General features: G+C 33.2%; 1 protein-coding gene across 5 annotated transcripts in view; it reads left to right on the forward strand.

The window, feature by feature from the left end:
• The window catches only part of SI (sucrase-isomaltase), a 158,943-nt gene that overhangs the window by 97,804 nt on the left and 36,559 nt on the right, over positions 1-24,580 (forward strand). For all 5 annotated transcript variants that reach the window (XM_045503070.1, XM_045503068.1, XM_045503067.1 and 2 more), the window contains 13 exons: positions 2,541-2,665; positions 4,931-5,019; positions 8,402-8,451; positions 9,196-9,366; positions 11,613-11,768; positions 13,219-13,425; positions 15,339-15,493; positions 17,288-17,456; positions 18,942-19,038; positions 19,187-19,299; positions 19,616-19,741; positions 21,265-21,393; positions 22,123-22,233. In XM_045503070.1, coding sequence (XP_045359026.1) covers positions 2,541-2,665; positions 4,931-5,019; positions 8,402-8,451; positions 9,196-9,366; positions 11,613-11,768; positions 13,219-13,425; positions 15,339-15,493; positions 17,288-17,456; positions 18,942-19,038; positions 19,187-19,299; positions 19,616-19,741; positions 21,265-21,393; positions 22,123-22,233 — 1,698 coding nt within the window. The remainder of the gene's footprint in view (positions 1-2,540; positions 2,666-4,930; positions 5,020-8,401; positions 8,452-9,195; positions 9,367-11,612; positions 11,769-13,218; positions 13,426-15,338; positions 15,494-17,287; positions 17,457-18,941; positions 19,039-19,186; positions 19,300-19,615; positions 19,742-21,264; positions 21,394-22,122; positions 22,234-24,580) is intronic.

The raw sequence follows: 24,580 nt of genomic DNA on the forward strand, positions 1-24,580 counted from the left end.
GTTTAGAGTCATTGTGATATCTGTAGATTTCATGCTTGTAGTGCTGTCTCTGGTACTTTGTGGTCCTTGCAACATTTCACTCGCAGAATCCCCCTTAGGATCTCTTGTAGGGCTGGTTTAGTGGTGATGAATTCCTTCAGTTTTTGTTTGGGGAATCCTTTATCTCTCTTTCTATTCTGAATGACAGACTTGCTAGATAAAGAATTTTTGGCTGTCTATTTTTTCTATTCATCGCACTGAAGATTTCCTGCCATTCCTTTCTCGCCTGCCAAATTTCAGTAGGTAGGTCTGCCACTACTCTTATGGGTCTACCCTTGTAAGTTATAGCATGTTTATCTCTAGCTGCTTCCAGAATTTTTTCTTTATCCTTTATTTTGCCAGTTTCACTACAACATGTCATGCAGATCAATTCATGTTACGTCTGAAGGCAGTTCTCTGTGCCTCTTGGATTTCAGTGCCTTTTTCCTTCCCCAGATCAGGGAAGTTCTCAGCTATGATTTGTTCAAGTACACCTTCAGCCCCTTTCTCTCTCTTCTTCTTCTGGAATTCCTATGATATGGATATTATTCCATTTGATTGCATAACTTAGTTCTCTAATTCTTCCCTCATACTCCTGGATTTTTTTTTTATCTCTCTTTTTCTCAGCTTCCTTTTTTTCCATAATTTTATCTTCTAATTCACCTATTCTCTCCTCTGCCTCTTCAATCCGTCCTATGGCCACCTCCATTTTATTTTACACCTCATTTATAGCATTTTTTAGCTCCTCGTGACTGTTTCTTAGTCCCTTGATCTCTGTGGCAATAGATTCTCTGCTGTCCTCTATGCGTTTTTTCAAGCCCAGCAATTAATTTTATGACTATTATTCTAAATTCTTTTTCTGTTATATTGCTTAAATTGTTTTTGATCAATTTGTTAGCTGTCGCTACTTTCTGGAGTTTCTTTTGAGGAGAATTCTTCTGTTTTGTCATTTTGGGTAGTCCCTGGGATGGCATGGAACTGCAGGGCACTTCCCCTGTGCTGTCTAGGGTAACTTGTATTGTGGGCAGGGCCACAGTCAGACCTGATGTCTGCCCCCAGCCCACCACTGGGGCTCCAGTCAGACTGGTGTGTACCTTACCTTCCCCTCTCCCAAGGGCAGGACTCACTGTGGAGTGGTGTGGCCCCTGTCTGGGCTATTTGCACACTGCCAGGCTTGCATGGGATCTGGCATATTAGCCCAGGTGGATCCGCAAGGTGCACAGGGGTGGGAGGGGCAGGCTTAGCTTGATTTGCCGTGGGAGGTCCTCTGTGGGAGGGGCCTTGCAGCACCAGGAGGGAGGCAGACCCGTTGGAGGGATGGATCCACAAAAGCACAGAGTTGGGTGTTTGCACGGTGCAGGCAAGTTTGGTGCCGGGAACTGGTTCCCTTTGGAATTTTGGCTGGGGGATGGGAGAGGGAGATGGCGCTTGCCAGCACCTTTGTTCCCATGCCAAGCTGAGCTTTGTCTTCCGGGGCTCAACAACTCTCCCTCCCTCCGTCGTCTCACCCTCCCCAGTCTCCGAGAGCAGAGCTGTTGACTTTTACATTCTAGATGTTAAGTCCCACTGGCTGTCAGAACTCACGGAGTCCCACCCCTCGGCTTTTGCAAGCCAGATTTCGGGCACTCTGCCTTGCCTGGCGGGGTGCCCCTCCACCACCCAGTCCCTCCCGCCAGTCCGTGTAGCACACACCACCTCTCTGCCCTTCCTACCCTCTTCCATGGGCCTCTTGTCTATGCTTGGCTCTGGAGAGTCCATTCTGCTAGTCTTCTGGTGGTTTTCTGGGTTATTTAGGCAGGTGTGGGTGGAATCTAAGTGGTCAGCAGGATGAGGTGAGCCCAGCGTCCTCCTATGCTGCCATCTTCCCCCTGGAGTCTTACTTATTTTTAGTTTACAGAAATAAGTCAGGGGTAATTTTAGGAAGGAGTGGGGATTCATTTTAATACTTTTCCTATTTTATATATTTATTTTAATGCCAGAGGAATTGAGTACTGAGCTAATCCTAAACATTTGTTTTTATAATGGTACATTCAAAAGTTCAGGAAAGATTTTCATTTCAACTTTGAAAAGGCAACATGGTAGCATTCATATTCAACCTATTTTTGTAATTGACTGAGACCTTTAAGGAGTATTTATTTTAAAAGGCATCATTTTGTATATCACTTACTTTTGCTAAGCAGACTCTTTATTTTTATAGAAACAATGATTTTTAAAAGCTTTTTAAACAAGAACAAACAATAAAAATAGGGCTAAGTAAGAGTACTAATTATCATAGAGGGGAAATGGGTTTCTCTAAGTTGGGTTTTTGTTTTGGGGGGGAAAGTAGATTTATTTTTATCCTGCTTTGTTCAGTAAACTGAAAAAAATTTTTTTTCAAAGTTCAAAGTCAGCATATTAATATTCATTTAAATGACCTGAATTGCTCACAGTAAAAATTATTTCAATGTGTAAATTCAAATTATTGTGAAATGGGATTAAAATTTTTACAAACTAAAAAAATCTTCCTAACTTCTAAATATTAGGGTGCAAAAAGGCCATGGAAAAAACAACGTGTTAATATGTACCTTCCAGGAGACAAAATAGGATTACATCTTAGAGGAGGTTATGTTATCCCCATTCAACAACCTGCTGTAACTACAAATGCAAGGTAAAATGACAAATCATTAACTTTAATCTTAAATATAATTCAAGTTTTAATATTTCTATTTTATTAAGAATCAAATATTAGGGGTGCCTGGGTGGCGCAGCCGGTTAAGCGTCCAACTTCAGCCAGGTCACGATCTCGCGGTCCGTGAGTTCGAGCCCCGCGTCGGGCTCTGGGCTGATGGCTCAGAGCCTGGAGCCTGTTTCCGATTCTGTGTCTCCCTCTCTCTCTGCCCCTCCCCCGTTCATGCTCTGTCTCTCTCTGTCCCAAAAATAAATAAAAACGTTGAAAAAAAAATTTAAATAAAAAAAAAGAATCAAAGATTAATGTTTCATTTTTTCACCAGAATATTTATGTAGAGAGGGAATTCTTAAATTTAATCATCATTTATTTAAAAAAAATGCAAATTATATACATTATTACAAATTGCTTGACTTAAAGAATGAACTATAATTAGATCATAAATTTATTTCTTGTGCCAAAAATGTGCTGACATTCTCTATAGAATATGTATAATTAAAGTTATCTCCTTATCTTAATAAAAATATGAGAACTTAAAGTAAATTATATAATTGTTAAAAAATCAGTTACATACTTAGATTTTCCATATGTAAATGACACACATTTTTCTTTCTGCTAAAATGTTTTACATTTAAATTGATAAATGAGGTGGAAAATTCTGTGTAGGGAAAGAACAAGACAGAAACTAAATTGTTCATTAAGAATAAATTACAGGGGCGCCTGGGTGGCACAGTCAGTTAAGCGTCCGACTTCGGCCAGGTCACGATCTCGCGGTCCGGGAGTTCAAGCCCCGCATCAGGCTCTGGGCTGATGGCTCAGAGCCTGGAGCCTGTTTCTGATTCTGTGTCTCCCTCTCTCTCTGCCCCTCCCCCGTTCATGCTCTGTCTCTCTCTGTCCCAAAAATAAATAAAATAAACGTTGAAAAAAAATTTTTTTTAAAAAAGAATAAATTACAGAAATATTTAGGAAAAAAAGAAGAAACTTGAAAATTCTGGCTCAAAAGGGCACATAAGGTGTTATATTGAATCCACATATTTCCTCACATTCTGCAACATCCCAAGAGATAGTCACTCTCTATTCCTTATCCTCCTGTGTTTTCTTCATAACCTTAAGAATATCTGGAATCGTATAGGTAATGTGTTCACTCCCCTAGACTGTAAACTCCATGAAGGCAGGGACTTGACTTTTCGCTGCTTTAGTCCCCAAACCAATAATAACATCTGACTCATAATCTGCTCCCTATTTTCGCTAAATATTTGTTGAAGGAACACATATATGAATGAATGAATGTGTGCTAGTAATGTAATTATTTTGGCATTCTACAATTGATTATTTTCAGACTGTAACTGTTTCTTGAATGTGTTCCCCAACAAATTAGTTATATTCTAGAGCTGTATTGAACAAGAGAAGCATACGCTCTGGTGAGTGTATGCAGGATGGAATATGTTGCATACAGAGCAGTTGCCTGGACTGCATAGTCTCAGGGGTACTATTTTAGGTTTAAAAACCTACAGTAATATATAACTAAGGAAAAAATTTTATTTATTATGTCTCAGGATAGAATTAGCTTGATTTTTAAGGTTATTAGATATTCCACTGAGCATTAATTTTTTTTTACTTTTTTAATATTTATTTATTTTTGAGAGAGAGACAGATAGAGCATGAACAGGGAAGGAGCAGAGAGATACTGAGACACAGAATCAGAAGCAGGCTCCAGGCTCTGAGCTGTCAGCACAGAGCCAGACGTTGGGCTCAAACTCACGAACCATGAGATCATGACCTGAGCTGAAGCCTGACACTCAACCGACTGAGTCACCCAGGAGCTCTGCATTAAATTTTTTATATTGTACTTTTCATTTTTATGTATATAAGATGTAGCCCTGATAAATTGCAAGGTAGAGTTAATTGAGGTGTTGCAAATACATGTTAAATATATTCTGCATTCATAAGGTATATTTAATTTTTCTTGTTTGAATTGAAGTATCATTATACTGTTTCAATTTTGCTTGTGTCCTACTTAGCCTCTAAACAATTCCATATTATATTTATTATATTTATTTTTATTTATAAATTATTTTCTTGTGGACAAATTATTAATAAGTACAGACATAAATTTTATTGATATCAATGTTCTCACATGAATGCAGTACTCCTACAAATCCATTAGGTTGAAATGGACTTATTTATAGGATATTTCACTATTATAAATTTACTTTGAATAACAAATCTCCCAAACTTACTTAACAGCCGAAAGAACCCTCTAGGACTTATAGTTGCATTAGATGAAGATAACACAGCAAAAGGAGACTTTTTCTGGGATGATGGTGAAACTAAAAGTAAGTCTCAATGTGATATGCTTTTAAATGTTCATTCTGATGAGGGAACATTTGCCTTTATTGATATATGCATCTGTTTAAAAAATGTCACAAGCTTTATTTTTAATTCTTGTTTTTTATCTATTTTAGTCTATGAAGTTACTTTCTGAAATTTAACATTGTTCTTTAAATTATCAATATTAAATTACAATATTTAGTTTTGTCTATTAGTTCATTGTCAAGTTGTTTGCCAAGTATAGATATCTTTCTCTATTAGATTATTAATTTTAATTAAAGTAGTTAATAAATTCACAGATATATAAATTGTATCATAGTTTCAACTCTCTTAAATGATTGCAATAGTTAAAACTAAAATTTTATTACTGTAAAAAAACAAACATTTAAAAGTTTAGGGGCGCCTGGGTGGCGCAGTCGGTTAAGCGTCACTTCAGCCAGGTCACGATCTCGCGGTCCGTGAGTTCGAGCCCCGTGTTGGGCTCTGGGCTGATGGCTCAGAGCCTGGAGCCTGTTTCCGATTCTGTGTCTCCCTCTCTCTCTGCCCCTCCCCCGTTCATGCTCTGTCTCTCTCTGTCCCAAAAATAAATAAACGTTGAAAAAAAAATTAAAAAAAAAAAGTTTAGTTAATTAATGTTAAATTATTTAAGGTAAGAATATTATCATATAAATGTTTCACAATTTAATTATTGTCTTTAATTTTATTTCATGAGCCCCAAACTTGAAAATTCAGTAATCCAAATGAATAAACAATGAGCCATTTTTTGCTAATATATAATTACACCATAGTAAAAATATCGGTTTAGTCAATTATAATTACCCTAATAAATGTGTTAACTTTCATATTATCTTCTTTCTTTTATTAGAAGGCTCTTAGGTATTTGTTTTATATATATGTGTACAAAGAATTATAGTTTAGCTCCTATTTTAGCCCACTACTTCTCAGATGTATTAAATATCCCATGTGTCTTTGTATGTGTGTGAAACATCCAAATATCTCTAACTTCAAGAAATAGTCTATGCATTGTTGTGCTCTCTTATAATTTGAAAATATGGAATCTATTAAAAAATTCAAGTTCATTTTTAAGTCTTATCTATAAACATATAGATATCTGCTCCACCTACAGTCTTACCTGTCAGTTGATGGTAATTTCATCTCTAGGAGATGCCAGAAAACTTTAGTTGACCATTTTCTCTCACAACCTAGGAATCTCTCTTGGTTCTCCCTTGACCTAGTTCTCTCATCAGTTCCACCACTATCATTACTGTCTTTCATTTTAATTACTGTAATACCTCCCAAACTGGTCTATGTCCATAGTTCTTCTCAAACTCCATGTACATTTTATTTACAACCCAGCAGGTAGATTTTAAAATCATCTTTTAAAAGATAATTCAGTTAGGAACCATAGACTTTACCAAGACCTAGACCACTGACTGTGATCTGTACCTTTGCACATGTGTGCACACACACAAGCTCACACACACACACAGTTATCCCCTACTGCTCTTTATTTCTCATTCTATTTCTCATTTTACTTCAGCACACCAGCCTTCTTGCTCGGTTTCAAATACCTTAGGGTCTAAGCACACTAGGGTGAGCTCTGTCATGATAATAGGTTCCAAACATTTACTACGTAAAAGTTACTTAAGATTGGATTCCTGGGGCGCCTGGGTGACTCAGTTGGTTAAGCGTCTGACTTCAACTCAGGTCATGATCTAACAGTCTGTGAGTTCAAGCCCCACGTCGGGCTCTGTGCTGACAGCTCAGAGCCTGGAGCCTGCTTCGGAGTCTGTGTCTCCCTCTCTCTCTGCCCCTCCCCTGCTCATGCTCTGTCTCTCTCTGTCTCAAAAATAAATAAACATGTAAAAAAAAAAAAAGAGATCAGATTCCTGCTGAACTAAATTATTTGTGATCATCAATTAAAGAATGTTGTTGAGATCATATCTGTATTGGTAGGATGTGGAGCTTGGTTTTAAGGCTATTCTTTTTTCTCAAATTATATAAATATACCCAAATGTATTTCTTTCTACTCATGAAAATGTATGTTGATAATTTACTTTCACGTAAGAAGATGGTTAAATATGGATATGTGATTTGGTCATCTAATATGGTATCTATATAGGTATGTGCTTCAAAAAGTTAAAATCAGAATTTTCTAAATAATCAACTCATAAATAAATGTGAAAACCGTGAAATGACCTTCAGTTTATGATTTTTATCTCATTAATTATGATCAATTTTAGGTTAATTTATTTTATTGAAAAAATATTATATATTCTTGAATTCCTTTGACCTTTTTTCACTTTATTTCTTTCAAATTATTTTAGCCATAATCTTCAGTTTCTCTGTTAAATAAAAATATTAATAAAAAGTTGTATCACATATATAGATAATATAGAAAATCATTGTCTTGGGGTGCCTGGGTGGCTCAGTTGGTTGAGCATCCGATTCTGGCTCAGGTCATGATCTCAGGGCTTGTGAGTTCAAGCCCCACATCAGGCTCACTGCTGTCAGCATGGAGCCCTTTTTGGATCCTATGTCCACCACCCCCACCCCCCGGCCTTTCCCCTGCTTGTGCTCTCTCTCGCTCTCTCACTCTCTCTCTCAAAAATAAATAAAACAAAAAAAATTTTTTAAAATAAAATTATTGTCTTGTTCCATTTTCCTCATTAAAGTTTAGTTCAGTCTTTAACATGTCTCCAGATTCACTTTATTTCCTCAAATAAAGAAAAAAATTTAAGATACAGAATAAAATTATGGTGTGCCATGTCTTCCAAAGTAAGCTGAATGTTACATGGCTTATTTTACTAGCAATAGATAAAATATCATTCAAAATAATGAATTTATTTTATGTACATTTTACTGTAAATTTTTCTTTCTCTTAATTTCCATAAATATCTTAGCCATCTCTGAAAAATTAAATGAGGCACATATGTATTCATTACATTTACTTACTGTAATAATAAACTACCAAGATTATTTTGTATAGAGGTGATTAGAAACCTTACTATGAGGGGCGCCTGGGTGGCGCAGTCGGTTAAGCGTCCGACTTCAGCCAGGTCACGATCTCGCGGTCCGTGAGTTCGAGCCCCGCATCAGGCTCTGGGCTGATGGCTCAGAGCCTGGAGCCTGTTTCCGATTCTGTGTCTCCCTCTCTCTCTGCCCCTCCCCCGTTCATGCTCTGTCTCTCTCTGTCCCAAAAATGAATAAAGGGTTGAAAAAAAAATTTTTTTTAAAAACCTTAATATGAAAAGATAATCTGTTTAATTTGCTTCATTAATAAACCATATTTTTTTCAAATTTCTTAATTGTTATACTGTAAAAATAGAGAATTTAACAATAGAGAATTACAATTTGATCTGATATCTTTATTTTTTCCCATTTCAGATACCATACAAAATGGCAGATACATTTTATATACATTTTCAGTTTCTAATGTAAGTATTTTCCTTGGATACACAGCTGAACATGTATCTTGTCAATGTCTGGGTTAGGCCTTTATCATGGAATTTTTTTTGAAAAGATGTTTACATTTACCTCCAAATTTCAATAGAAATAAATTAAATACATTGTTAAATTTTTAAATTTAAATTGTTAAACTATAAATACATTTTTACCTTAAATTTTAGTATTTATATGTAATGTGATGATGAAATTGATGCACAAGAAATCTTCAGACATCTTAAAGTTCTATGTCTGGTTTAAGCAACATGACCTAGAAAAATAATGTCAACATATTTGAAAAGGTTTTAATATACCAGTCACAGCAATAATTGTCATGGATTTTGAGTGAAGGTGAAAAATCTATGTACAAAGCTAAAATTTGAATATTTAATAGCAATTCTGTTTTAGATGTTGGTTTTCTTCTTACATTCTTTGTGGCCAAAACTGTTATTCTTCATCAACATTACACCTAGAATGAGAAGAGACATATATTAATTGCATCATGGCTAATTTAGGTTATGTCTGAAAATAAATTTTATGGCATGTGTACAAAAAAAATGAAAAGAGTTATTAATGAGTGTATTTATATATGCTACGTGGATGTGGAGAACTGAAGGGAATGGAGGGATAGAAGATTGGTTCTTTTTCTGTTTCACACTTGTATACTTGTATTGTTATTTCAGGTTTGTATGCAGTGAACTTCTACTTAATTTACACTATTATATACTTCTTTTCAGAACAAATTAGATATGATATGCACACATTCATCATACCAGGAAGGAAACACATTAGCATTTGAGACTATTAAAATCCTTGGGTTGATAGATCCTGTTATACAAGTCACAGTGGTGGAAGATAATCAGCCAATGAAAGCTCACTACAATTTTACTTATACAGCTTCCAACCAGGTAAATTAAATGTTTAAAAATATTTGAGCTGTTACATATTCTCACCTTTAACATAACTTAACCATTCAGTCTCTTGGTTTTGTGATTTTTTTTCTTCACAACATTACTTTCTCTCTTTTCCTTTTGCTACCAATATTCCATTTTAGATCATTCTAATTTATATTTAGATATCAACATTAAAGGGACTCTTTGCTCTACTTCTCTTTATTGCACTGTATCTTGGATATCACTTACGTATACCTTCATAATATTTTTTCACGCCATTTTCCTACCCTGAACTCTAACTTTCTAATCTGTTGCATACAGTAAAGGTTCTAAATGTTTTAGCTTTGCATTTAATAGTCTTTAAGATATTGATTTATCTATAATAAATCACTCTCTATGCTTCTTCTTTCATGAATCCTCACTGTCCTTGATATATCTTGTAGCTTTTTCATCGAATTTTTGTTTACACTCTCCCCTTTAGGTGCAGTTGTAATTTTTGTCTGTCTTAAGATATATACTAGAGGGACACTAGCCTGGCTCAGTCAGTGGAGCATGTGACTCTTGATTTTGGAGTTGTAAGTTCGAGCCCCACATTGGATGTACATCTTAAGATGTATTCTAGACAGAGAAAGGGAGTCATCGGATGGGGCTAAAATTCTAGCCCTGTAATCTTTGCATTTAAGCATATCAAATTAATCCCTTTTTATCATAGCTTCCTCATCTGTAAAATGTAGTATTTGAATCATAATGTTGCTTTGGGTAGTCAAGTACTGCATTTAAAATGTAGGCCATAATAACTTAAAACATCAAAGTGATTTTATTGGTATTTGTTTTTCCACCATTCATATAAATCTTAAATTATTGGTAATATCAGCATAAATTCTAAATTATTTGAGATAAAGAACATTTTCTTAGAGTAATTTTTTTCCTACTCTGGCCCAGAGTTTCTCACTTGGCCATTTTCATAAAAATATGTACTTGTTAATTATTTTTATTTAGTAAATATACTATAATTTATATATCCCTAAAACCATAAAAATTAATTAATATAAATTAAATAATACAAGCCTATTGAGAACTTTAGGACTCTAACAAAGATTATCAAAACTCATTTTATTTGGGGGCACCTGAGTGGCTCAATCGGTTAAGCGTCCGACTTTGGCTCAGGTCATGATCTCGCGGTTTGTGGGTTCAAGTCCCCGTCAGACTCTGTGCTGACAGTTCATATCCTGGAGCCTGCTTCTGATTCTGTGTTTCCCTCTCTCTCTGCCCCTCCCCTGCTCATGCTCTGTCTCTCAAACATAAATAAACTTAAAAAAATTTTTTTAATAATTTTATTTGTTTTTTGCGTTCTCAGTTTATATCTGTGTCTATATTTATGCTTATGTAAGATTTGCACGGACTTAATAGATACACCTTCCTAATTCTGCTGTACTTAGATTGATCTTTATGTGAATTTTCATTCATGCATGTAGAGTTATGAGGGTAAGTTGATATCATAAAGTAAGCTATGCAGATGGAATTCTGGGAAAAATTTTGCCAATATTATTCTCAAGGTATACAGACAATAAAAAAAATAACTTGCAATATCCTAACAATAGAAACAATTATGTATTATTATATGTATGTATGTAATTATTCTCTTTTTTTTTCTTTTTTGCATCATGTCTTATGTCCCATCTAACTCATCCATCAAATATGTAAGCAGTTACTCAAATTAGAGACAGAATTGAAGAAATAAATATTTCCCTCCTCTGACTCTGGGAGCCTCCATATCAACCTAAGTGGTTAACTTTTTCCACCCTTTTTCTTTCTTGAAGGAACTAACATTTATTTCATACCTAGTAATCCCCAGGAATTGTATTAGATGCTTTAAATTACATTTACCATTCAGTTTGTATAGCAATCCCTTTAGTAGGGTCCATCATCCCCATTTTACAAAGGGAGGAAATTGAGGATAATACAGGATAGACAATTTTCCCCAAGACTCATAAGCATTAAATGGCAGAATTGAGAATTGAATTCATTTAACAATAATGCTTTTCATTAGTATTCTACCTCATAGTTCCTATTTTAAGTTTTCTAGCCCTTTCAATAGCACGACATGTTTTCTCCTTCTTTTCTTTTCCTTAAGGATTCTATTAAAAATATGAATGATTTAATTTAAAGAATTGCTGTGGTTGCTACATTTTATAAATGTTAAGTATTTTTAAATTGTCCAGTGCTCACAAATACTCTTTAATGTTTCTTTGTCTTCAAAGAGTCTCTTAATTTATAGTCTCAAGTTTAACCTTGGAAGAAACTTTACCGTTCAATGGAGTCAAAAATTCTCAGAAAATGAAAGGTTTACTTGTTATCCAGATGCAGACATTGCAACTAGAGAAAAGTGTGAAGAACGTGGCTGTTTATGGGAAACGGTACTAAGAATTTTAATTATGATTCATAACATGGCTTTTACATAAACATCTCAATGTAAACACTATGTATTATAATCTTAATTCTACAGCATATGAACTAAATTCATCTAGAGAGGCATTTGGAATTTGAAATTAGGACTTCTTATAGGCAATTTATTTTAATCTTAATTCTCCAAAGACATACTTTAGTAAATACGAGACTAAATGAATGTGTAAGTTGCTTTCCAGGCACTTTGGATAGTGTGCCTTGCTTTACTTGATAAAGTATGCCCATTTTACTTAATAAAATAGTACTCTATTTCTTGAAGTCTTCTTAAGTGTTGGCTGTGGCTGACCAGCTTAATTGACTAAGATATTATGCCAGTAGGAGACAGGCTTTCAAAAGCATTGTCTCAAGTTATTATAACTTCTCAAATTATTGGGTTGGTTGTAGCAATTCCGCTAGGGGTAATTTCTAGCCAGTTGTTTTGGTCATCGATTCAACAGAATGATGATTTGGTCAAACAAGACATGATTTATTTGTCTTTTACAAAAAAAGAGTCCCAGTCCTAATATACTGGCCTCCCAAGGTCATCAGTGTCTCATATTTATCATTTATTTTTTTATCCTCAAGACTGTATTACGTCTTCTGCCATCATGTATGCATTCCAGGGCCAAAGGAGGGAGGGCTAAGGATATCTTATTTTAATCAGCTTATTCCCTTTTCTTTTAAGAGGGTCTTGGGGGTCATATACAATTTCCTTAAAAGAGATAGGGATGCAGATGGGCATGTTGCTTCTCCCAGATGTATAATAATATAATTAATAAGAAAGATGGGAGAATGGACTATTGTAAGGTAACTAGCCCATCATGCCACAATTTACCATTGTTTTTCTTAGGTCCTAGCTTCCACCCCTATATAACAGTAGTAGCTTTGATCTTTGGCCACAGTACCTATTCAAATACTGGTCAGTATGTAATTGACCTGTACAAGGACCAGTCATGAAATATGGAATAATACAGTTTCATTGTAAGTAAAAGAAAAAAACCTTTAAGAACAGACCTTTCTGAGGGTTGTTGTAGAGCCATCTTACACACAAAAGACAATAGTCAATATGAAGATTGAGAACAAGCATGGAATAAAAATTTATGAGTAATATACTTAATTTTTGCAAAGATCACAGAATCATTTTATTTTCTGTTGAAAAGCTATGACATTTGATCCTTTTCCTCTACTGGGTCTATCTTTAGAGTCAAAATATAAATTATTCTATTTATCATTTAGTATATAGTATTTATTTGGGTCGCATAATAGATATTTTCTGCTGTGATTACAATTTAATTTTAGCATTAAATAATAAAATTTACAAATTATACATCATGTGATTAAACATATCTACCTTATTGTTTTGAAGAGTCTAATATTATAATGCTTATGATTTCTGGCAATTAACCTGTATTGTGTTTTTAGCCTACCTTTAGATCCCAAGCACCTAGCTGTTACTTTCCTAGACAACACAACCCTTATTTAGTCAGTACAACTCAATATTCATCAATGGGTATAACAGCTGACCTCCAGCTGAATACTGCAAGTGCTCGAATAAAGCTACCTTCTGAACCCATCCCAACACTTCGTGTGGAAGTGAAATATCACAAAAATGATATGCTGCAATTTAAGGTATGTTTGATATAAACTATCCCAATGCAAGACTCATCTCTTAAGACAAGATATTCTGAATAGATTAGATACTTGCATTTTTAATGTAATATTAAGGACTATTAATTGAGTTGTAGACGTTTTGATTTTATAAAAACAATTTCTTTTCCAATACAGCTTCTTATTTTTGCAAATTTGTGAATAATTAAACAAGTAGTGGTGATTTAAAAATTTCAAATTCTTGCTAAATACATATGTTACTTAGAATCAGATTATGACGATAGTCCCATTGGGATAAATAAAACAGAAAAAAAAGAAACAAAACGGGATATTTACTATTTCCATTATTTTTAAACAGTGACCTGAATTTTCTGACCAATACAGTAAGACATTTAAAAAAAAAGTCTTTCAACAGGTACACTTAGCAGTTTTTTTTTTTAATTGAAGTACAGCTGACACACAATGTTACATTTGTTTGAGGTGTATAAGATAGTGATTTGACAAATGCATACATTATGCTATGTTCACCATGAGTATAGCTACCATCTGTCACCATAGAACTTTATTACAGTACCATTGACTATGTTCCCTATGCTGCGCCTTTCATCCCTGTGATGTATTCATTCCGTAACTGGAAGCCTGTATCCCCCACTCCTCTTCACCCACTTGCCCATGTCCCCACCCCTACCCCTCTGGCAACTATCGGTTTGTTCTCATTATTTTTTGCTTAAGAGCTCCAAAGGAATCCATTAAGAAAACTATTAAAAATGACAAGAAAATCAAAAGGACTAGATGTAAAATAATATCTCCAAAAATTGTTTTGGTGTATTCTGTTATTCACCATTTTAGAAATTGAAATAAAGGCAAGTCCCAATGGCAAAATCAAATGAGAAAAACAATTAAAAAAAAACACAAAGAATATATCAAAAATCATAGGAGTAAATTGACTTTATAAGAAAAAAACGTAAAAAGTATTGAGAGATTAAATAAATACATTAAAAAATAAAAAATCCTAATTAAGACTATTTTTTAAATTAATTTTCTTTAAGTTCATCTGGAAAAATAAACATATAATAATGGCAATAGTTAAAACTCAAAAAAAGAGGAGATGATGTAGAATTTGCAGAATTAAAACAGTATGAATTCGGAGTACCTGAGGCTCAGTTGGTTAAGTTTCTGACTCTTGATTTCATCTCAGGTCATGATCTCATGGTTTGTGATTTCAAACCCCATATTGGGCTCTGTGCTGACAGCATGGAGCCTGCTTGGGATTCTGTCTTCCTCTCTCTCTGCCCCACCCCTGCTTGCTCTCTATTTTTCTTTCAAACTTTAAAAAAATAAATGAATGAAATAGAAAATAAATGATTTTATTTTAACATAAAATAATATTAGAGTACACATTTTGGTTAGAATATTAATTAGTACACTAATTCTGGAAAACAGATATCAAAGACCTTACAAATTTTAGTATAGTCTGTCTGACCTAACATTAAAACTTCTAAGAAATCTACTGAGGAAATAAAGACATGAGTAAACAAATTACCATTACCATTCATTGTCCAATCAAACATGTGACCAAAAGCATTGAAACAAATTCTGTGTCTTACCATGAAGTGGTAAATAATTTTGTGTAACCATATAAGAAAATATTTAACTCTAAAAATTTGTTTTTGAAGATTTCTCATAGTATGAAAAATGAATTATAAAACATTAAAAAGTGATAAAATGTAATTCATAATTTGATCCCATTACATATATATGTGTGTATGTAGATTTCTGTATAGATATATGGGCCATGGATGCAGAATTAAGAATTATATAAATAAGAATTCTAATATCTTGTTTCAGCAATTATTTAAGTTATATAATAATTATTTACATGGTATTTCAGCAATATAAGCAAAACATTTATTTTCATTATTTCTCTGCAATAGATTTATGATCCCCAAAATAAGAGATATGAAGTTCCAGTACCTTTAAACATTCCAGCCATACCAACAAGTACTTATGAAAATAGACTTTATGATGTTGAAATCAAGGAAAATCCTTTTGGCATCCAGATTCGAAGGAGAAGCACAGGAAGAGTAATGTAAGTGATTGAATTATTTGACATGAGGAATATTTTGATTGTAGAATGGAGGGGTAAGATTATTTTCGCTGTGCTAGAGTATCATCACATTAAAAAACAGTTTCTCTCTGTCCCAAAAATAAATAAACGTTGAAAAAAAAAAAATTAAAAAAAAAAAAAAAATAACTGGTTGATGGCCTGACCATAGATGGGGGAAAGCAGGCAACATCCCTTTAAAAAAAAAAAAAAAAAAAAAAAAACAGTTTCAGTTCTATTAAGTAACTTGGCCTGTTTCAATATTAAAAAACATTTTTTTTTAATGTTTATTTGGGGAAGGGGCAGAGAGAGAAAGGGAGACAGAGGATCCGAAGTGGGCTCCCACTGACAGCAGGGAGCCTGATGCTGGGCTCAGACTCGTGAACCATGAGATCATGACCTGAGCTGAAGTCAAAGTTGGATGCATAACCCACTGAGTCACCCAGGCACCTGTTTTAACATTTTAAAACTAAATAATTATCACACTCGTGGGACTATCATTAAGATTTGGAAAATTTCATCTACATTTTTCATATGATTGATTTAATTATTATCACACTCATTCAACTAATCAGGTTGAAAACCAAAACCAAGGCTCCTCTTGAAAAGTATGAATGTTGTAAAATAAGTTAGGTGGAAATGTGTTTTGTAAATATTTAATTAGAAATTAATTGAAATTGAGGTTTATTAGTTCTGGAATCTGATAGAGTTAATACTATCTCTGCCAGGTATTGATGAAAAGAAATTATGATACATACATCTCTCTATATTTTATGAATAAATTATTTATGAATGAATAATTATATGAATTAACAAGTTTATGTAAAAACATTTTACTTTAGTAAAAATAAGAGGTTTGTAGACAAACCATAGTATACTAAAAGACAGTTTATGTATTTTAGCTTACCTGTCATTTTTTAGAAGATGTTGTCAGGAATTGTCAGGCTGGATACAGATAATGAAGAAAAGTATATCTGTTCTGTTTTAAAAATTCTGTTGGTATGATAATATTTTTGTTTCAAAGGATAAGTGAAGTCATTTTGTAAAAAAATTCTTGTACAATGGCATTATTTATTTTTATTTAGGAAACATTATTTTTAGTAAATACTTTTCCAAAATCATTAATATAGAAATTTAAATGTCTCAAATTCTTTATAATTTTTAGGTTTCTTTTTCCTGCCAACTTTTATCTCTTTTTTTCCACCTGTATGCTTTTACAAATGACTAGAAAGATGATACATTCTCTTTGATACATTTCTTTTTAAACAATAATTTTTATAAATACAAAATGAAATTTTGTATTGTATTTGTATTTTGTATTTGTATTTTGGAGAAATTACAGAGAGCTTGGAATTAAAATACCCATCATGCCTTATAGTTTATTTTGATTTTGATTTCATTTTATTCTATATGTATCAAAAATTTACAGAGGACTTTCAGTTTCTAGGACATATATTACTTCTGGGTCGTATATTATTTATAACTTTATATTAATTTTATTTTAAAAGAATTTATATCTAAAGATAAATGTATAATCATATTTTTCATATAGTTTATTTTATTAATGCTGAAAAAATGAAACCTATGTTAGATATTTTTTAACCTAGTCAAAAGATAAATGTATTGTGATAATTATTTTCATATTTGAGTACAGTATTTGAGTACAATAAGGCATATAGAGAAAAATATTATTTGTTTTCATATCACGTAAGAGTTACCATTATTATTTTTGATACTACTTTCGATATATTTATTGGATTTGAATTGTTTTCTTTTCAGTTGGGATTCTCACCTGCCTGGATTTGCTTTTAATAACCAGTTTATTCAAATATCTACTCGCCTGCCATCAGAATATATATATGGTTTTGGGGAAGTGGAACACAGAGCATTTAAGAGAGACCTGAACTGGCATACTTGGGGAATGTTCACAAGAGACCAACCCCCTGGTGTAGGTACCAGTATTTGACTACTCCATGAAGCAACTAAGACCATGGTTAGGACAGCCACTTCTCTGTAGGCCTAGACTCAGCATTAAAGTAATAACAAGGGGGCTGGAGATCTCTAGACCTGCTATAGAGATTTAAAATAAACAAACAAACAAGCCACAATAAAGTACAGGTGAAAGCACAGGATTGGATAGATACCATCATTGATTACAGTGAAAAGGGAGGTTGTGACCCCATTCTTTACCTTCTTAATTGTATAGAAAGAATATTCAAACCCAGAATCCCCTGCCAGGTCTACTTTTACTCTAGCTTTTAGAAATAACTGACTAGGGTTCTCCTAGAATTTATTTATTTATTTATTTTTTTACTGCTTGGGTATTGATTTAATGGTAACTTTTTCCTTAATGATACCCAGCTATAGTTGTGTATGTTAGGCGGCCATACTGCTAGTTACATCTTTAGAAAATGCTTTTTTATGCTCATGTCACTTTTTACTACGTTTTGTCTTATTAATGGAATACATTTCATGAATATTTCATGCATTGCACAATTAATATTAACTATAATTATTCTAAGCATATCATAAAAAACAATTTTAATAAAAATACTAGCTCATTTCTATTTTTCACGTATGATGTGAATCTAAAGGATGTATTCAATATGAGATTATAAATGTGTATACTATTGCAACTACTTTTATTGTTAGGTGCTCAAACAATTTTTATTTGTATCGTAATAGTTCATGCCTAAGTTATGAAGGCTGTTTTTAATTTATATCGACTTGAAAGAATATGTTTTACAAAATATATTTCTTTAAAAACTATTCTACATTAGTATTGACATTAATAAGTTAATATAATCTTGATTCTCAATATATGAATTTACTTTCACATGCTAATTAATTAGTGGGATACATATGGGTCAAAGATGTCAGTTTGAATAGGGATCATCAACTTAAAAGTTTTGTGAGTTTTGATAAGTCATTTTATAACCCTGAGTATAGATTTTTTACTCAGGAAAGACCTAGGTAAAAATTAAAGTAAATGTTGTATACACTATTACATAAACGAGATATTATCATTTAAAATACTATCATATAATATTATATAAACTTAGATATCTTGTAATCATTTCTTAGAAATTTTATTTTTGAAAAAGAAGTGCCAATTTATAAATAAATTAAGACATATGATCTGTGGAAAGAAACCCAACTACACCAATACCAATTTTTTATATCAATTAATGTATTTGTGCATGTTACAAATTTGTATATTCATTTGCATGCTCTGAAGCAGTACAGGTTTCAATAATAAAACAATTATTTTCTAAAGGAGATGTATTTATTTTAGTACGTATAGTTTTGTGTACAAAAAGGAACCTTTAAATTCTTACAGGCTCAATCTTATGAATTTAAATATTACCTTGACAAAATTCATATGCTATTGCTATTTAAGCACTATATATTATGTTTATTTTTCTTATTTTAGTATAAACTTAATTCCTATGGATTTCATCCATATTACATGGCTCTGGAAGATGAAGGCTATGCTCATGGAGTTCTCTTACTTAACAGCAATGGAATGGGTAAAACAATCATTTGTTGAATCTCTTACATTTTATGTGATTCTCCAATAATCTAATTAACATATATATATATATATATATATAACATATATATATATATATATCCACACATATATATGTGTGTGTAATTATATTTTTTGATTTTCAGATGTTACTTTTCAGCCAACTCCTGCTCTAACTTACCGCATAATTGGAGGAATCTTGGATTTCTATATGTTTTTGGGTCCAACTCCGGAAGTTGCAACAAAACAATACCATGAAGTATGATTGTACATTTTTTTAATGTTTATTTATTTTTGAGAGAGAGACAGAGTGTGAGTGGGGAGAGGCAGAGAGAGAGGGAGACGCCAAATCTGAAGCAAGCTCAAGGCTCTGAGCTGTCAGAACAGAGCTCTGTGCGGGGTTTGAACCCACGAACTGTCAGATCATGACCTGAGCCGAAGTTGGACGCTTAACCAACTGAGCCACCCAGGCGCCCCAGTATGATTGTACATTTTGTAAAAACCACAAAGTTTTCTCTGTGATATATCGTAACTCTCTTAGTTCACAAATAACGTTGTTGTTTTTTTCCCCAAAGGTAATTGGCCGACCAGTCATGCCACCTTACTGGGCTTTGGGATTTCAATTATGTCGTTATGGGTACAGAAATACTTCAGAGGTTCAGCAAGTATATAACGATATGGTGGCCGCTCAGATCCCTTATGTATGTATATCAGTTTTTAAAATAATGTTAAATGTGTCATCTATAAAAGCAAACAAATAAATATGTACACTTTAAAATTATTTTAAGCATTTGTCAATAATAAATGCTTAGTTTTTCATAGTACCTAATGAATTGGTCATGAGATTTTTACAAAATGTTTTTTATTAGATTGATGAAGGAAAAGGGATAATAACATTCCTTTCCCCCCCCTTCTTTCTAGTTCCATGATTGTGAGTTGTACTAAACAAGTGACTGTGCACTTGGTTTTCTCCAATAAACTTTGGGTGCCATAAGTAATCAGGCGTATTCCCCATATTTTCTTTATATGAGAATAAGAGTTCACAGAAACCTACTTCATCAACTGATGTGACAAATTACAGAGAAGAAAGTGGAGATAAAACTGAGTGATTTTTGCCCTGCAATAGGTGATAGTTGTGATGTTGGAACTTAGAATTTGAACACTTGCAAAATATCCTCTTCCCTCAATATTCAGGAAACTAAATATTACTGAGTATCTAGAAATAATAGTCCCCGTGATTTTATTTTTTAGCAAGATTAAGGAATCCTAGGGGGTCCTTCTGGGAACACTTCAACAGTGACATCTAGAATACTTGGTATATAAGAACTTAATCTAAGAAAAATGAAAAAAGTCTCATTATAAGACATTGGTACATGCAGTAGAATCAAGTATATGGCTCCTGAATACATTATTATGAGGAAATTTAATGTATAGGTAGATGATATAAAAATATGCACATGGAAATTTTTTTATAAAAAGGGAGGTTTTCCATTATTTTGTGTACTATATCAGCCATACTTTTTATAAAACCTAGAAGAAGAAATTGAATTAATGACTAGTAACAGAAAATAATTGACAAATTTGTTATTTTAGGTCTAAAGTGAAGATATCATGATAGAATCCAAACATTTATTAGTTTAAACATGTTTGTACATATGTATTTGTAAGCAGTGTTTTGTTTATTTATGCTTGGGCTATAATTCTAAAAATGATTTTGATAGATAATAAAAGAATCCTATAATTGACGGATTTAATAAATAATTATTTCTTCTCCTTTGGCAATATGAAAATTATTTGAAATTATCCCCTATTTGCTTTATGCTTCCAGAAAGAGAACAATGCTTTTTTCTGTATATAATATACAAAATTCCAAATTGCCACTTAACATAATTTCAGAGCCTCATAAATCTTTTACTCTTGTGTCTTTCTATTTTCTTTGAAAATTACGTAACTAAGGATATGTCTTTCAGGTGAAAGACTCTTTAGAAATCAAAGTTGTTAAATGAATTGTTAAAAAAACAGAACATTTATATGAACTTATTCATGGAATATTTTGCACCTTTAATACAGTAGTTTTATTTGTGTTACTTGATTAATTCTCTTTAGTATTACATGAAAAGGCATTTAAACTTTCATATTGGTATTAGTTTTATAACTACGATAGAAAGTGATGCATTGATTCCTGTGATTCTTACTGCACTACCACTGTCTTCAAATGTTTTAGGATGTTCAATACACAGACATTGATTACATGGAAAGACAACTAGACTTTACAATTGATGAAAACTTCCGTGATCTTCCTGAGTTTGTTGACAAAATAAGACAGGAGGGAATGAGATACATTATTATCCTGGTTAGTTTATATTTTATATTTTATCTGGGTCTTATTATCTTGATGTTAAGATTTCTCTTCTAGAATGATGTTGTGGGGGGTGTTTCAAAATAGAAAGACAATTACTTTAAACTCTACTCCCGCATCTAATATTTTCTTCCTTTAACACTTTATTTACATGGGCTGCTACCGGGCTATCTTCACATTTTGGTATATCCTTAGAGATCTAAGACTGAATCTGGAAGTCAAAGGCAAGCTGTCTTCTAATAATCATTGAAGCTACAAACTGGCCTCAATTTATAGAAGCTATCACAAAGTTATGATGGATTTTCTATTTCTAAACAATTCTAAAATCATTATCTGGGATTGCTTCTTATGCTTGTCATGTTTAAAAATTTGGCTTCAAGTTAGTGGTTCAGTGGGGAGAATGTTTTATCAATGTCTTACAGGAAGCAAGCTAGGCAGCCAGTAAACCCACTGGGAGGAATAAAAACAAAACAAAAAATGCTAGTAATATTTCTTGAAATCATAGCCAATACATTTTCAAAAGTCCTTAAAGTTTCCTTCAAAGGAATTTAGAGGACAGTCTAGCTGGAACACTGCAGTTTATACTGTCAGTCTGTCAGTCAGTCTATGTGAGAGCACAGTAAATGATAACGTAATCATGGAAAATTATGTCTCATAACAGTGACCCCAGTGGCTGTACTTTTATTCCAGAGTTACCTGGTTTGTATTTCATTTTAATATTAGGATCCAGCCATTTCGGGAAATGAAACAAAGCCTTACCCTGCATTTGACAGAGGACAGGAGAAAGATGTTTTTGTCAAATGGCCTAACACCAATGATATTTGTTGGGCAAAGGTATGGAATTGATATCTTGAAATAAAATAAGTATAAAACTGTTATTTCATTGAAAATTTCTATTGATTAGAAAAAACTGTTAAAGACTTATTCAGAAGGAGAGATATATAATACAGAATGTAATGATTTAGTAGCTAATAATTAAAGTAATATGTACTCTAAGTTAGACCCAAATTATTAGAAACAGAAAGAATTTATATTGCTCATATATCTAAATACTATTTGTTTCATCTTTGTATTGTCTTTTATTGCATTTCTTAGAATGTCTTGTGTTTTATTTTAAAATTATTAAGAAGATGGTTGTTCATTATTCTACACTGCAAGTCATTTAAATGTTTGTACTTCTTTCATTAATAAAAGAGGCAATGTTTTTAAAAGCTATACTTATATTCCTGACTTGACTAAGGAATATAATTTACTGTGTTTCACTTAAGCAATAATATTCAGACCTGGGTATATTAATATATTATAGAAAAATCCTGATTTGACTTATATATAAAAGAGTAAACAAAAATCCATTCATCATAACTAAAAGGAAAAAGAAAAATACAAACAAAATTCCATAATATGGGACATAATGAAATGCAGTATGGAATTCTTTTCTCTCTTGGACCAAAAATATCACATTAGTGAAAGAAGTGCTGAAATTCCAACATGGCCTGTAGATTTCTAGGTTTTGATAATTGTACAGAGGTTATAAATATGTTAACATTAGGAGAAACAAAGTGAGGATATAGAAAAACTCTAGGTATAATTTTTGCAGCTTTTCTGTAAGTCTGAAAATATTTCAAAATAATGAGATAAAATAGAAAAATCCTACGATAAACTTAATGAGAAGTCATAACATTTTAAGAAACATAAAAGTATAGAGTATAGCAGATTAGCCATAGAAACGGGTTTTTTCCTTCCTACCTTCTTCTCAATTTATATGTCTATACATTTTCTCAGATTTCTATCTTCTGTTCCATTCCTTAAAAGAACTACTCACTATCTGGGGCGCCTGGGTGGTGCAGTCGGTTAAGTGTCCGACTTCAGACAGGTCACAATCTCGCGGTCCGTGAGTTCGAGCCCCGCGTCGGGCTCTGGGATGATGGCTCAGAGCCTGGAGCCTGTTTCGGATTCTGTGTCTCCCTCTCTCTCTGCCCCTCCCCCGTTCATGCTCTGTCTCTCTCTGTCCCAAAAAAAATAAAATAAACGTTGAAAAAAAAAAATTAAAAAAAAAGAGAACTACTTGAAAAAAAAAAAAAAGAGAACTACTCACTATCAGTAACTAATCCCTTGTAGGTAATTAGTCCTTGGGGATTATCTATATTTTTTTAAAATGAAACTTTCTGAAAGAGAAAGAGAGCTTTCAGCATGATTAAATTTGGACTCTGTTTTGTGTGTTTGTGGTTGGGGTAGAAGAAAACATTGGTAGATGGTGAAGCAGGGATGGGGGTAAGGGTTTGGAAGAGAGAGAAGAGGATATAGTACTAACTGTGAAAACTAAGAAGATACTTGCCTCAACATGGCATTATCCATTAGTTCTTCAATTCCTTTTAAATAAAAATATATTTATATGTAATACTGGAATAATTGTAGAAACAGTTTTAATATACATTAAATTAAATTTAGTATATGCCTTTATATTATTTCTTGACTAGAACCCATGGTTATATGCATTGTTTTTATTTAAAAAAATGTTTAATGTTTATCTATTTTTTTTTTTCAACGTTTATTTATTTTTGGGACAGAGAGAGACAGAGCATGAACGGGGGAGGGGCAGAGAGAGAGGGAGACAGAATCGGAAACAAGCTCCAGGCTCTGAGCCATCAGCCCAGAGCCCGATGCGGGGCTCGAACTCACAGACTGAGAGATCGTGACCTGGCTGAAGTCAGACGCTTAACCGACTGCGCCACCCAGGGGCCCCAAATGTTTATCTATTTTTGAGAGAGAGTGAGAGAGACAGAGTGTGAGGGGGGAGGGGCAAAGAGTGAGGGGAAGACACAGAATCCGAAGCAGGCTCCAGGCTCTGAGCTGTCAGCACAGAATCTGATGCGGGATTCAAACCCATGAACTGTGAGATCCTGACCTGAGCCAAAGTCGGATGCTTAACCTGCTGAGCCACCCAGGTGTCCCCCTTTTTTAAATGTTTTTTTTTGATGTTTCATATGCATTGTTTTTAAAACCACTATCTTTTACAAAGGTTGGTATTCTTTTTCCTATTTGCCATATTAAAGAGGAAATTAATATAGCAGTTAGGAATGGTTTGCAAATGATACATTTCCAAAACACAAACTGAAAAAAACAATGAAAGGAATTACTGAATTGAGGAACTTGAGTATACAATATGCCTCCAGAACTCTAT

This window comes from Leopardus geoffroyi, chromosome C2 (assembly GCF_018350155.1).
Source record: "Leopardus geoffroyi isolate Oge1 chromosome C2, O.geoffroyi_Oge1_pat1.0, whole genome shotgun sequence".
Taxonomy (NCBI): domain Eukaryota; kingdom Metazoa; phylum Chordata; class Mammalia; order Carnivora; family Felidae; genus Leopardus; species Leopardus geoffroyi.